General features: G+C 46.3%; 1 protein-coding gene across 2 annotated transcripts in view; it reads right to left on the reverse strand.

Moving 5' to 3' along the window:
• Positions 1-15,747, reverse strand: part of HIPK2 (homeodomain interacting protein kinase 2) — a 283,961-nt gene that overhangs the window by 52,622 nt on the left and 215,592 nt on the right. The window contains exons 10-11 of one of the 2 annotated variants that reach the window (XM_030214137.1): positions 9,021-9,160; positions 7,425-7,604 (exon numbers count right to left, since the gene is read on the reverse strand). In XM_030214137.1, the coding sequence (XP_030069997.1) occupies positions 7,425-7,604; positions 9,021-9,160 (320 nt within the window). Of the gene's footprint in view, positions 1-7,424; positions 7,605-9,020; positions 9,164-15,747 lie in introns of both variants that reach the window. The other variant, XM_030214136.1, reaches the window with a different exon arrangement.

Raw genomic sequence — 15,747 nt, forward strand, 5'->3', positions numbered from 1 at the left:
CAAGATTTCCCTTCACTAAATCCATATTGGCATTGTCTCATTAATCCATGCTTATGTATATGCTCTGTAAGTTTGTTCTTTATATTAGTCTCTACCATTTTGCCCGGCACCGGGCAACATCAGGCTCACCGGTCTATAATTTCGCCACCCTCCAATCTTCCGGTACCATGCTTGATTTTAAAGATAAATTACGTATTACTAATAATAGTTCTGCAAGTTCATTTTTCAATTCTATCAGAACTCTGGGATGTAGACCATCCGTACCGGGCGATTTGCTACTCTTCAATTTGTCAAATTGCCCCATTACATCTTTCAGGTTTACAGAGATTTGAATCACTTTCTCTGACTCATCAGCATTGAATACCATTTCTGGCACCAGTATCTCTTCCACATCTTCCTTGGTGAAGACCAAAGCAAAGAATTCATTTAATCTCTCCGCTATGGCTTGCCTTCCCTAGGTGCCCTTTTTACCCTTGGTCATCTAACAGTTTCACCGATTCTTTTGTGACTTCTTGCTTCTAATATACCTAAAAAAGCTTTTACTACATGTTTTTGCCTCCAACGCAGTCTTCTTTTCAAAGTTTCTCTTTGCCTTCCTTATCAGTGCTTTGCATTTGACTTGCCATTCCTTAAGCCGTTTCTTATTATTTTCAGTCGGATCCTTCTTCCATTTTCTGAAGGATTTTCTTTTAGCTCTAATAGGTTCCTTCACCTCACTTTTTAACCATGCCAGCCTTCCTTCCTCCTTTATTAATACATAGAATATATCTGGCCTGGGTTTCCAGGATAGTAAATGTTTGACCTTTGCAGCTGCTTCTTCAAGATTTTTTTCAACGTTCTTCTCATTTTATCATAGTCTCCTTTTTGAAAGTTAAATGCTAAAGTATTGGAATTCCTATGTGTACTTACTCCAGAGCTAATATCAAATCTGGTCATGTTATGATCACTGTTAGCAATCAGCCCCCAGCACCATTACCTCCTGCACCAGATCATGCGCTCCACTAAGGACTAGGTCTAGAATTGTTCCTCCTCTTGTCGGCTCCTGAACCAGCCGCTCCATAAAGTCAGTCCTATCTTTATGCGGTAACCAATAGCCAGCTCTGGAAACTAAGAAATTCAGTGCCAGGGCCCAAACCTGGCTGACCACTGAATTTCCAGGTTTAATGACAGCGGCAGTTAGCAAAACATTGATCTCAGCTGACTGAATATTGGGCCCTACCTTTTTTTTTTTGCTCTGGGGGTGTTTTATCTGTTAAAACCTAAATCCACATGCCAAATTGATGAGTGAGAAGATGGTATTTATTCTGCAACTGCTTTTCATTCTTCATAACTTCAGGGCAGAACTCCATTATGGACAGAAACAACAGAGCTTCAGAGAATGTCAGAGCAGACTAGATTTTAAAAATTGCCAGTGAAGGCCGGGAAGCTCAGGAGCTTGGAAGAGCCGGACTGAGTTAGTCCAGTCAAAAAACTATCACTTACAACTTGTTTGTTGACCCTTCTTTCTATTCCTTTATCAATGAAGCTACAAAGGAATCCGGCAGGTAGAAGGTTTCCCAGAGACTGAGAGGGCAATTGGATCAGATCAAATCACAGGAGCCCCAGAGGCAGATTTTTGCATTTGCTTGGAGCGCCGCTGGGTCCGTCGAATCGCCGCTGGAAAGGAGCTGCTCGTGTGCACCTGGAGCCCAGTGCCCAACAGCGGTGCTCCCTTCTACAATTTCGCCGCTCCGACGTTCTGGCCTGTAACACTCCCTGGACTAACGCGGCGTGTAGGAAGGTGAGGTGAGGTGCACCTGGAGCCCGGACGCGAAAGAGGGCGTCCGGGCTCCTCCCCGGGGCTTTTATCCCCCGTTTTCTCTCCGCCCTCTTCCAGCGGGGTGCCCCTTTCGCGTTGGGCACGCGGCCACCTTGTACCTGGCCTGGGCACCCCGCTGGGCCGGAACGCGCATGCCCCCTCGGTGCACGGCGCCACGTTATCTTCGGCTCCGTGCACCCAAGGGGGCACTGCGCCTCTCTGTTTGCTTTGTTTTTCAATGAGCAGCATGGGGGACACCTCCTTTCAGAAAGGAATGCTTCACTGGTTCAGGCTTGAGATATAACACTGCCTGCACTAGAAAGCAGGGAGCTGCTGGAGCAGCCAGAAGTCAGGGGAAAGTGGGGATGGGTCAGAAAGGTCTCCCTCCCCATTTACCTCCCGCTGCATGTCTCCCAGTGGGTCCACTGTGGCCACACTCCTAGCATTTAATGGCTGGGCATGTCTCCACCACCTACAATTCACTGCAGGACTGCTTGCTATAGGGGAGGCAGCCTGGCCACCATTAGAACACAGACAGCTGAGACATCCTACACCACCAACCTTTTGCAATGAATTATTTAAACACATTGATAATAATTATTCCTTGTGACCACAGGAGCTTCAAAAATGTATAATTCCAGAGAAAGCAAAGCAGGGCGTCCCTTTTGTGGCATCAAGCACTCAAGAAGATATAGAGGATATCTGTCAGAGAACAGAAGTGGTCCCTGCAGAAATCCACACTCCATAAGCGTCATAAACATACAGTACATGACCGTGTTTTTACAGGAGATTTTTAAATTCCTCCTTCTTTATGTAAGCCTGCCCGCATGCCTGTCCTGCTATCAAATCTCTTCATCTTGCAGTTTATACACACGCTGATTCAGACTGGATCTGTAGACAAAATCTAATTGTGCTGGCCACTATAAATTGTTTTGTTCATAAAGGATTCACAAACAGCAAAACCTGATTTTATGCTTAGGTGTAGGAGGGAGAGTAGAGAATTTCATACTAGTTTAACCCATTTGGCGCCTGACAAAAGTCTTTCCAAAATGGAAGATGGTCATCAATACAGATCAATCATCTACGAATGCAAGGTAGGACCCGCCTTCTGGGTAGAAAATGTTTTTTAAAAGATGGTTCAGCCCATAAAGCAGGATTATCCCTTGGTTGGGCCTTAGGGCAACAAAATGTTGGGCCCCCTCATCATAGTATTTTAGCACTCCCTCAAACACACCCTCCTATGATTCTGACTGCAGAGGAAAACTAGCAGAGGAGAAAATGGCAGGTAGGAAAAACTGCTTGCCAATTCCTCCTGCTGACTGGAAGGCAATGCGCAGGGAGTGGGGGAGAATAGAGAGACCTCTGTGGGCAACGATGGCTCTGGTTCCTAACTCCACCACCACACACATATATATATATACTTCCAACACTCTTCTTTATCCCAGGGCAAAACTCCACCACAGCAGCCATCGACTTGCACATCTGAGAGGTTGCCTCATAAATACTTGGGCCCTAGGCATGTGCCTAATTTGCCTATGCCTTAATCCTGCCAGCCCATCAGGAGAAGGGGTAGGACCATACCAACTCTGTACTCCAAAAAAAGCTGCTTTACAATCTCAGTAGCAGCTCGCCCTGGCCCCTATTTAGATTACTGAAAACTAAAGACTCTCCTGTCTCCTCTTTACAATTTGCTCCCTTCCCCATCCCCCCCCTTCTGATTTCTACATTCTTTAAGTGCTGGCAACTTATGCCTCTTCAGAGCTCCCATGAATGCTACATTTCTCTCATGCATGGCTGCCTCTGTATAAATGAACTCTCTAGCAGGGGATGAAAGGGCTGTTTATTTTAAATAAATAAAAAGGGGGATGGGGGTCACTCTCGTCTTCCCCTCCGCCCCCCCCCCCCCCAAGAAAATGGTTCACGAAAAGACAGCGAGAAAGCAAACTAAAAAAAAACATGAGCCTAATATTCGAAGGATTAATGCTTCTAACTTTGAGAGTTATGCTCATGAACTGGCCTCCTTGAAAATCTATCAAGCTGAGTGCATACATTTTTACTCAAAATGTCACTAAGGGTCCGATATTCAAAACGATTTAAAGGCCAGGACAGACTCTAGGCTATTTAAATTGCTAATGGGGCATTTTCAGTGACTTTCAACTGCATACTGCTGCTGAAAATGCCCAGTTAGCGTCAGGCCAAAACAGGCTATTTTGTGGTCTTTCCAGGGGCGGAGTCGGTACCTAAACGGTTAAGTGCCGATTTTCAGCATTTAACTGGTTAAGATAACTGATAAATAGGACTACATAAAATGCAGTCTATCTTTATGCAGTTCATCATAGCCAGTTAAGTGCTCAATATTACACTTAGGGCTCCTTTTACAAAGCTGCGGTAGTGATTCCCGTGCGACAAATGTGACGAAGCCCATAGGAACTGAATGGGCTTCGTCTAATTTGCCATGCCAAGAATCAATACTGCAGCTTTGTAAAAGGGGCATTTAACCCCTGGATTCTATACTGGGCACTTAAGAGTTCTGCGCCAAAATCGGCACAGATTCTATAACAACGTGCGTAACTTAACAAGCAAGCGCTGATAAAAGCACTGAACAAGCAATAATGAGCATTAATTGGAACTGATTAGAATTTAGGCGCATAACTCGCTAAGCGCATTCTGTAATGCAGTGTGCCTAACTTCTAACGTGCGCAGGCAAAAAGGGGCGTGGATATGGGCAGTGAAACGTGCATTTTGTAGCCGTTCCAAAATGTATGCGCTCAGTTACAGAATATGGCCCAGTGCACCTAAATCTACGTGCAGGGATTTACACCAAGTTTTTGTTTACTGTAAATGGACGCTGAAATATGAACTAAGCGTATTCTATAATAATCTGCGCCTAAATCTAGGCACCAATTATAGAATACACTTAGTCGGAACTGATTTCTTTGCCAATTTTTTAGGCTCCATATATAGAATCTCCTCCTAAACAGCTATGTTTTCACCACCTCCATATATCCAGAAATTCAATGCTGGAGCCCGGACATGCACAGCACTGAATTTCCAGGGATAATGCCGGTGGTGGTCAGGAAAACACTGGCTGCCGCCAGCTGAATACCAGGCCCTAAAGTCTTAAATTTAGGAGCATAAAAAAAATAGGTGGTAATAGAAATGGATTTAAGGTGGGGAAGATAAGTTAGGAGCTTAACACTGATTTTTAATACTAGGCTCATAAATTAGGCAAACATATGGCAGGCCTAAATCTATGAGCATAACTTTTAAGCTCCGAAGTTTTCAGCTGAAAAGTTATGCTCCTATGTTTGCAGGGCCGGCGTTAGGGGTGGGCAATTGCCCTGGGCCCCTGTGTTAGTGGGGGGGGGGGGGGGGGGGGGGGGGGGGTCCCAAAACTGCCTGAAGTTGAAAAAGGGACAGCCTGCAAGCAAGCTTTGAGGCCTTCTAACTAGCGTCTGCCCTGGGCCCCGTCATGTCTAGCACTGGCCCTGTAGGTTCGGCAAGAAATAGGGCACACATTTAGGAAGCTATCTTAGGAGAATACATTTAGGAGTTCAGCATTTTCTAAATATTGGGCTTCATCTCTATTTTTGAAGTACATTCTTTTGGGAAGATGTGAAACACCGCTGTACCCTCTGAGCTACTGGGTCACATCTGTCATAGCTCCTGTTAAAATACAGGTTCAGAAAAGACCTGTTGCATAAATTACTCAGTTAGGACAGAGTTTCTCTTCAAGGTATTTATTGCAGAAAAGAGGAATGACCTATAGGTACAAGAGGCAAGGAACTCTGAAACTGCAGGTTCTAGTCCTGGGGTCTGCCTTTGACTTGAGTATCCTTAGGTAAGCCATCCTTAGCCCCCTAGACTTCAATTCTTCAGTTCGGTTGATCTTCCACTGTGCTCACAGGACTTTCTACTACAGATAGAAGTGTATTGTCAGTTCTTGAGGTCTATTAGTAACCTAGAGGGGAATAATCGAACAGCGCCGGCGAAATACATGGCCGGCGATGTATTTTGGCGGCACCACAAACAGCTGGCCAGACCCGTATTTTCAAAAAAGATGGCCGGCCACCTTTTGTTTCGATAATACGGTTCCTGCCAGCCAAATGCATTGGATTTGGCCGGGGTTTGAGATGGCCGGCTTCGTTTTTTTGCGATAATGGAAAGTTATGTCGCCCATCTCAAACCCCGACCAAATTCAAGGCATTTTGCCGTGGGAGGAGCCAGCATTTTTAGTGCACTGTTCCCCCTGACATGCCAGGACACCAACCGGGCTCCCTAGAGGTCAGTGCGGTGGACTTCAGAAAAGCTCCCACGTGTATAGCTCCCTTACTTTGGGAGCTGAGCCCTCCAACCCCCCCAAAACCCACTACCCACAAATGTACTGCACCCACTAAAACTGCTCCAGTGACCTGCATACAGCCTCTAGGACTTATTGCTGCTGTATAACTTTGGCACACCAGTTCACACCTGAAGACTAATCTCTCTGAAAAAGTCCTTTCTTGAAATAACCACGTTTACTCACAGTTAACTGCAGATCAGAGGTTGTGCCCCACTGGCAAAGAGTCCCCTGGTACTAAGATTAGCAGTAGGTTAGAGCTGGCACAATCAATGCCCTCTTTCAGCACCATTCAAGGTAAGAACTACGTTCTCTGACGTGGGTAACACAGGAAAGGGATCTAAAACTGTCTTACAAAAATGGCCACTACCGCATGGACTACAACAGGAAACAAAACGGGGCACACTCTGACCCAGTAAGCAGGGGGAAAGCACCAAGGGAGTACAGCCTACCAACTACCAATACCTATACCCACCACAATGCATTGCTGATCTGACTCTGCAGTGCAAATAACAGAAAAGGTGCCACACTCACCCCAGAGCCACATCACAAGCAGGCAAAGGCTGTCGGAGGACAGAACACATCCTGCTGTCATGGAGGTGGGTACGGCATTTGAGGCTGGCATAGAGGCTGGCAAAAAAGTATTTGTAACCTGTTTTTTATGCTGGGAGGGGGTTGGTGACCACTGGGGGAGTACGGGGAGGTCATCCCCGATTCCTTCCTGTGGTCAGTTCGGCCACCTTTTTGTAGCTTGGACATGAAAAAAAAGGGACCAAGTAAAAGCAGCCAAATGCTCTTCATCGCCAGGTTTTTTTTCCCATTATGGGCTAAAGCCGGCCATTTCGTAACCCCACCCATGCCCCGCCTTCGCGTCGCTGCCAACACGCCCCCTTGAACTTTCGCCGGCTCTGCGACGGGAAAGCGGCGATGGTGTCAAAATAGCGGCTTTCGATTATACCGATTTGGCCACTTTTGCGAGATCGCCGGCCACCTCCCGATTTGTGTCGGAAGATGGCCGGCGATCACTTTCGAAAATGAGCTGACTAGTTACATAACCAACACTGCCCAAAAGCAGAGATCTTCCAACTTACTCTAATCATAAAAACCAAGTCAATTGCTTTCTTTAAGAACTTAATCCCCTTCAAAGATTTTAACAGCAACACTTTTTATTAACACCAGAGTCACTCTTCTGAACTGAAACCTGAATGGCACATTTTGAAATGTTTCCAAAATTAGGTCATCACGCTCATTTGTGAGTCTGCAAGTTGGAGAGTTTAAATGCTTTACCTCATTGACGATTGATGCTGTTTATTCTTACGGGAAGAGGAGGTGCTGGTTGGCTGTTGCCTCATGACATGTGCTACACCCACATTCAAGGGCTGGGCAGAAGGGAGAGTCACATGACCTGCTAAGAGGGCAGGCTGCTGCATGATGGGATTGTAATGATTGCCATGACCATGTGTGCTCCTAGAAGAAAAATGGCAATGATGAAGTCATTATTCATTCACTTTCTGGAGACTTCCATTCCTCTCTAAGGGGCCTTTTTACTAAGCATCTACACACGCCCAACGTGTGCAAAAATGGAGTTACTGCCTGACTACCGCATGGCTCTTGCAGTAATTTCATTTTTGGCGCGTGTCCGATACGCACGTCTTAAAAAATATTTTTTATTATCGGGCGTGCATAACGGACGCGCGCCAAGTGGCAATTGACACACATAGGTCATTACGGCCTGGATTCTTTATTGCTAGGTCAATGACTGGCGGTAAGGTCTCAGACCCAAAATGGACACGCGACAATTTTGATTTTGCCGCACATACATTTTCATTTTTAAAAAAGGCCCTTTTTCACAAGCACGCTGAAAAATGGATTTGTGCGCACCCAAAACCTGCGCCTACACTACCGCAAGCCATTTTTCAACGTACCTTTGTAAAAGGACCCCTTAATTTAGTATCGGAAGGTGCATTAAGTGTTTCGGTTTGGGCTGATCGACGGATTTCACAAAACTCATGATAACAGATGCCACGTTACCCAGTTCCAGGTTGGAGCTTTGGGACAGACCTGGTTTTGAACTTACATCCCAATGCGGTGCAGGCTTTGAAGTGCCTGATCCTGCCCATTGAAACCAGTGCTGCAAGCCCATAATGCACTAGAATGGGGTAGTCTCAGTTTGGCCTTGCAGCAAGGTAGGCTACTGAAAACTGACCCCCCCCCTAATGCAAGTATGTCCCCCCCCCATAATGCAACTATGTCTCATCATAGCTCAAGGATGTGTTGTGTAGTAAGAGCCAGAAGTGTAAGTACACCCTGGGTTCATGAGAGGCAGGGCTTTTTTTGAGGGGCTACTTAGGTACTGAGTACCGGCATCTTTTCCATTGTCTGCTAAAATTGACCCATGGTCCCTAAGTTTTAATGAAAGAGCTCAGGCTCAAGACAACAATTCTGCCTTGCCATAGATTCTGTGACTGGTTGCAGGGGGCCTGGCTATTGTGCGGTGGGTTCCTCAGTGATTACCCTACCTCTGAAGGATGGCCTAGCATTTGAGTACCGGCACCTTTTTTGCTAGCAAAAACGCACTGATGAGAGGGCTCATTTTTATACACAAACCAGAAATCAAAATGATGGTCCAAGGTTTCCAAAGAACAGTGTTGACAGGTGCCTGATATTACTGTGGGTTACAATGTACATGTCCATAACCACATCATTGCTAAAGTTACCAGGAACGTCTGCTAGGCAGGTGGTATTCCATTATAATCTAGATACATCAACATGACACTACGATGGCTAATGTTGCCACTTGTTAACATTCTCAATTTAATAAAGGACGTCCACTTCAAGAACATGCCACCCTATATATGTTCTACAAAAGAAAATATGTCCCACCTCCAGTCTGCTAGTTGTTGAGTACCCGCCATGGTCTCTGGAATTACAGTTGCATGCTGAACAGAGGTGTGGGCTGCTACTCCAGTCAGCTGCTGCCAGGCTGGGGGCAGTAATATTTGCTGGGTGCCACTGGGCCAGGCCTGCTATGAAAGAGGGAACGATGATTTACATTTTGAGTAAAACACTGGAAAGAATCTCCCATCTCAGCTACAGCACACCTTAAAAACCCTGGCAAAAGACCACTTGTCCATCCAATCTGCCTATTCTTACCCGTCTACTGTGCTGTCACAGATCCCACTCAAGCTGAGCTCTTCTCCCTTCTCTGCCTTGCCACTAAGGTCCCCTTGTGTCTGTCCACAGCCCGCCTGAAATCAGTATTTCTATAACTAAAGCCCACAAGGTCAAATTCCTCAAAAACATCTTTTACATATACCTTTGTTTCATCATGTAAAATTGGATATGTACAGAGCCTCTATATTTTACATAACTGGACTAAGTTATAGAATGAACTTCCTGAACAGTTAAGAGCTATGAAGGGCATTAATAATTTTCAAAAGTGTTTGAAGACTTTTCGTTTTAAGAAGGCTTTTATTGAATTTTTGAAATGATTTTTATTCTGGTGTATTTTACAGGAATATGCAGGGCTTTTTTGAGGGGGTACTTGGGGGTACTGAGTACCGGCACCTTTTCCATTGTCTGCTAAAATTGACCCAAGGACCCCAAGTTTTAATGAAGGAACTCAGGCTCTACACACCAATTCTGCCTTGTCATAGATTCTATGACTTGTTGTAGGGGGCCTGGCTCTTGTGGGGTGGGTCCCTCAGTGATCAACCCATCCCTGAAGGGTGGCCTGGCATTTGAGTACTGGCACCTTTTTCGCTAGAAAAATTGCACTGGGAATATGTATTATGATGCAGTGTCATTATAGCCTGTCTTTATTTCTAGTATGAAACAAAAAGACAAATAGCAAACCCTGCTGAAGAAAATGCAGTTTTTATTAATGCTCATTCTCAAATGCTGGAAAAGAAATGGCCGTGCAGTAAGTGAATCACTTGCTGCGCGGCCATTTTGGGGGGAGCATTTACGAGTTCCTGCGCTAACCCAGCAGGTAACCGGGCAGGGGACACTCAATGAAATTGCTTGGAAATATTTTTAGAACAAAAAAGAAGAAATATTTTTTTCACTCCAAGAATAGTTAAGCTCTGGAACTCTTTGCCGGAGGATGTGGTAACAGCGGTTAGTGTATCTGGGTTTAAAAAAGGTTTGGACAAATTCCTGGAGGCAAAGTCCACAGTCTTTTATTCAGGTGGACAAGGGGAAGCCACTGCCTGCCCAGGGATTGGTAGCATGGAATGTTGCTACAAACTGGGTTTCTGTCAAGTACTTGGAAGCAGGATACTGGGATAGGTGGACCATTGGTCTGACTCACTATGGCTATTCTATTAACCCCTACATTTTTATTGACTGAGTGGAGGAGTAGCCTAGTGGTTAACGGAGCAGCCTCAGAGCCTGGGGAACTGGGTTCAATTCAGTGCAAGTTTGAGATGAACCTGGATCAATTAAATCAATCAACTCAAATGGAGATGCAAGTTACCAATAATGACTCAATCATTCACTTTGCTTGTGAGCGGTACAAATATATTTATTTTGCTTATATATCATTTATTCTTCTTATATACTCAGTCTTTAACATCTTATTCAGAATATTATAAATTCTTCTTGTGTTCTCAAACTTTGAAATATTGATAAAATTGTGGGAAAAGGACCTCAGCAACCTTTCTTAGGGCCCTGTTTACTAAGACGCGTTAGCATTTTTAACGCGCCTACAATTACCGTGCACGTTAACCGTGTACGCGCCTATAGGGATATTGTAGGTGCGTACGCAGTTAACATGCATACATGGTTAACGCGCATTAAAAATGTTAACACGCCTATACCGCGGCTTAGTAAACAGGGCCCTTAGTGCAGACATTAGAGATTTCATCTGCTTGGACCATAGCTTCCTTTTGTCTTTCACTGGTACTCAAGTCCCACCCCCACAAAAAATGTTTTTTAACTGCAATTTCCAAAATTTTAGTACAGGCAATTTTTTTTGCATAACCTTTTAATTGGCTGCAATAAAAATTTTGGAAATTGCAATTAAAAACATATTTGGGGGGGGGGGGGGAGGAGGGTTTGAGGATCGATGAAAGACAAAAGATTGAGACCATGAGAAGAATTTATGATATTCTGGATAAGATTTTAAAGACTGAGTATATAAGAAGAATAAAAGATATATAAGTAAAATAAAGATATTTGTATAGCTCACAAGCAAAGTGAATGGATGAGTAGTAAATTTAAAATGAATCAGAGAAAATATTTCTTCATTCAACGTGTAATTAAACTCTGGAATTAGTTGGCAGAGAATGTAGTAAAAGCAGTTAGCTTAGCGGGGTTTAAAAAAGGTTTAGATCATTTCCTAAAAGAAAAGTCCATAAGCCATTATTGAAATGACTTGGGGAAAATCCACTGCTTATTTCTCGGATAAGCAGCATAAAATGTATTGTACTGTTTTGGGATCTTGCCAGGTACTTGTGACCTGGATTGGCCACCGTTGGAAACAGGATGCCAGGCTTGATGGACCTTCGGTCTGTCCCAGTATGGCAATACTTATGTTCTTAGGTTTATCTAAGGATTAAAGGACAAGGTATCATTAGAAAGAATCCCCAAAATCCTTATGTATCTTGGAACTCCTTTTGAGTTGAACTGGGTTGAATTCCCACTGCGGCTCCTTGTGACTCTGGTCAAGTCACTTAGGGGCTGTTTTACAAAGGGCTTGCCGCACACCAATTCAGAACTACCGCTGGGCTACCACAGAAGCTTTGCGGTAGTTCCCACCCCCAGCATGCACCATTTCTGGCACACCGGGTTAGCACAGGAGCCCTTACCATCACCTAAGTAGGTGGCAGTAAGGGCTCCCCCAGAAACAGCTGCGTGCCAATCCCTGTGATCAGCGCAGGGCTATTTCCTTTAAAAGAAAAAAAAGCCTGTTACCCACTGCGGTAAAAAGGGGCCTCGGCGAAGGTCAAAAACACACGTCGATACTACCGCAGGCCCCCTTTTATCAGAGCTTGGTAAAAGGGCCCTTAACCTTCCATTGCCCCAGCTACAAAATAAGAACCCCTTTTATCAAACTGTGGTAAAAGGGGGCCTGTGGTAGCATCAGCACATTTTAACATTTTTGTCAGCGCGTGTTTTTGACGTGCGCCGAGGCCCCCTTTTTTTCCGCAGTGGGAAAAAGGCCGGCTTTTCTTTGTAGCGCCAGAAATGGTGCATGCTGGGAGTAGGAACTACCATCGGGATCCTGCGGTAGCCCAGCGGTAGTTCCGAATTGGCACATGGCAAGTCCTTTGTAAAAGGGTCCCTAAGTACCTGTATATAACATGTAAACTGTTTTGATTCTAGCCACATAAAGTCCCATCCCCTTTCCCTACCTGCCTAGCATTCCTGACAGTGTGGGCTATATATATATACTAGCCGTTGAGCCCGTAAAAACGGGCTGGTATTGGGGTTTTCCTTCCTTCCTTCCCCCTCCCCCCCTCCCCGTGAGGTCGCCACTGCTACCGTTCCCCCCCCCCCCCCCCCCGGAGTCGCCGCCATCCCTCCACCAGGCCCGGGCCCTCTCTCTCTCTGCTACTAAACTTACACATCCATTCGCCAGAACGCAGCACGCACATCAGCTGAGCTGCCGTCGGCCCTTCCTTCTCTGCCTGTGTCCCGCCCTCCTGTGATGTAACGCCAGCGAGGGCGGGACACAGGCAGGGAAGGAAGGCCGACGGCAGCTCAGCTGACGTGCGTGCTGCGTTCCGGAGAATGGATGTGTAAGTTTAGTAGCGGAGAGAGGGCCCGGGCCGGGTGGGGGGGGGGGGGGGTAACGGTAGCGGCGACCTCGGGTGGGGGGGGGGGGGCGGTATCAACCTCGGCGGCGCAGTTTCCCTCTCTGTCCCGCCCTCGTCATCACGTATTGACACGGGGGCGGGACAGAGAGGGAAGTCTCTACTGCGCATTTGCGAGTGAGTCGGTCACTCGCCGTTTATATGTTTGATATATTTTATTTGTTACATTTGTATCCCACATTTTCCCATATATTGTAGGCTCAATGTGGCTTACATAGTACCGGAGAGGCGTTTGCCGGCTCCGGTGAGAACAAATACAAAGTGATGTTGTGGTAGGATAAAGATCATGTGGCACAGCCACAATTAGGGAATCGTACAATGGAAGAGTTGAGTTCTGTCCATTACGTACTTTAGTTTTGTTGTGTCGCAGAGATCAGGCATTTAGGCTGGATCGGCAGGGTATGCCTTTTTGAACAGGTTAGTTTTTAGTGATTTCCGGAAGTTTAGGTGGTCGTGCGTCATTTTCAAGGCTTTTGGTAGTGTGTTCCACAGTTGTGTGCTTATGTAGGAAAAGCTGGATGCGTAACTTGATTTGTATTTGAGGCCTTTGCAGCTTGGGTAGTGCAGATTTAGATATGTTCGTGTTGATGCTGATGTGTTTCTAGTTGTTAAGTCGATCAAGTCTGTAATGTATCCAGGGGCTATATATCCTATATAATAATTCTCACCTCCAACGTTCTATGCTTGGCACCGTGGCTCCCTGGCTGCAAGTGGTCTGCGAGGCAGACATGCACGGACGTCACTGACGTCAACACAGCTGTGTTTCCCTACTCCTCCTACTGCCTCGGAATCAGCTGTCACCCCCCCCCCCCCGCGCTATGGCCCCCTCAAAACCCACCCCCTCCCGCAAACCTGCCGATCCCCCCCCCCCGGAACGCCGAAAACTGCCGCCACCGTTGTTGTGCTACCTTCCCTTCCCTTCCCGTAGGTTGTTCAATCATCTTCTTAGAAAGTTTAACTCTGTGTGTCACGAAGTTAAACTTTCTAAGAAGATGATTGAACAACCTACGGGAAGGGAAGGTAGCACAACAACGGCGGCGGCGGCAGTTTTCGGCGTTCCGGGGGGGGGGGGGATCGATAGGTTCGCGGGAGGGGGGGGGTTCGAGGGGGCCGTAGCCCGGGGGGGGGGGGGGGGAATTGCCTGCCTAAGGCCCGTTTCCTTGCCTATAGAAACGGGCCTTTTTTACTAGTATATATATATAAAGCTGTCAATTTTTAAGTAAAATAAAAAGCTTTCATTTCATAGATCTCCATAGAGGTCATGTAGATGATAAGCATTCTAACCTTCACCCACATTCTAGTGCAGCCATCAACTGAAAGAGCATTTCATGGGCAAGGCATCTATAAAGCTGTTTATTACTGAAATGTGATCTGAAAGGTGAGACTGAGTGAGCAAGCTGTCCATTCCCAACGTTTTAAACAAGAGGTGAAAACTAATCCTGGCCTACCCGGGCAGTACATTAAATTTTCATACACATGGGCCAATCCACAAAAGTTCCATTGAAGGGAGACAGATATAGCCAGGGTCAGGTGCCACATCTCAATGATACACAGGCTTTGCTCTTAAAGGGACACTGGCTCTTTTCATTGTAGAAAATGGACAATGAGTTCAGTGTGTTACAAGTAGTGGTGGTTCCATCTTGCTGGAGCTTATTAGAACTTGCACAAGGAAAACAAAACAAAACATAGATGAACGGCAAAAATTAAACCACAGGATTCACAGTGAATTCCATAGACAAAAGCATAGAGAAAAGCAAACATGGGCCCTCAGTCTGACCACTAGGTGTCACCATTGTGCAGTGATCAACCCCCCCCCCCCCCCCCCCCCCCATCCCCTAGGACTAAATGTTGGCTCCACAGCATCCCCAGCCAACCTTGGGTGTAGAAGACCCAACTCCAGAATCAAACTAGGGTCTCTGTGTGGCAGCGCCGAGTCATTAGGCCATCACATGTTTTTTTTTAGTTTAATTAATAATGAATAGTAAAAATAATAGAGTATTAAGATTCGCCGCCAGGGAGGAATATGAAAACATACTGCACACAGTGGCATACCGGGAGGGGGGGGGGGGGGGCGCGGTGGGGGCAGTCCGCCCTGGGTGCACGCCGCTGGGGGGTGCCTGGCTCCGAATTCGCTATCTTCACTCGTTCGCTGCAGCTCCCTCTGCCCCGGAACAGGTTACTTCCTGTTCCGGGGCAGAGGGAGCTGCAGCGAACGAGCGAAGTTAGCGAACTTTTCGGAGCCGACGGGCGCACGCCGCGGCACCCCCCCCCCCCAGCGGCGTGCACCCGGGGGGGGGTCATTTCACCGGGGGGGGGGGACCTGCACCCGGGGGGGGGGGTGCACATCAGCGATCCGACCCGGGTGCCATCCAGGCTAGGAACGCCACTGACTGCACACTAGGAGAACTGATGGCAATGTGTTTGGGCCAGTACAGCATGGGAAGCTCCAGCCTCAGACACCAGTCTTTTTCCTTCTAAGTGAGAAAGAACCAGTAACATTAATTATTTCTGCCAATTGCACAGTGTGAAGAGGTTCTGCACACACTTTACTGCCAGAATACCATTTTGTACTGAATTACAAGACAGGCCCAAACTCATTTGGCTTGGTCCAGATTTTCTCTGACAGAGCAGTAACAACTCTCTTGAGTCGGCGGCTCACATCTAGAGATAAACTAAAAGACCCAAATCCCCAAAAGAACAGTATCATCCTATCAATAACTCTTTCTTTGACTCAAGTATGATAGCACTAATGCAATATGAATGGCCACCTGAGGATCGTAGGGCATTCTTTC

This window comes from Microcaecilia unicolor, chromosome 9, assembly GCF_901765095.1.
Source record: "Microcaecilia unicolor chromosome 9, aMicUni1.1, whole genome shotgun sequence".
Lineage (NCBI taxonomy): Eukaryota > Metazoa > Chordata > Amphibia > Gymnophiona > Siphonopidae > Microcaecilia > Microcaecilia unicolor.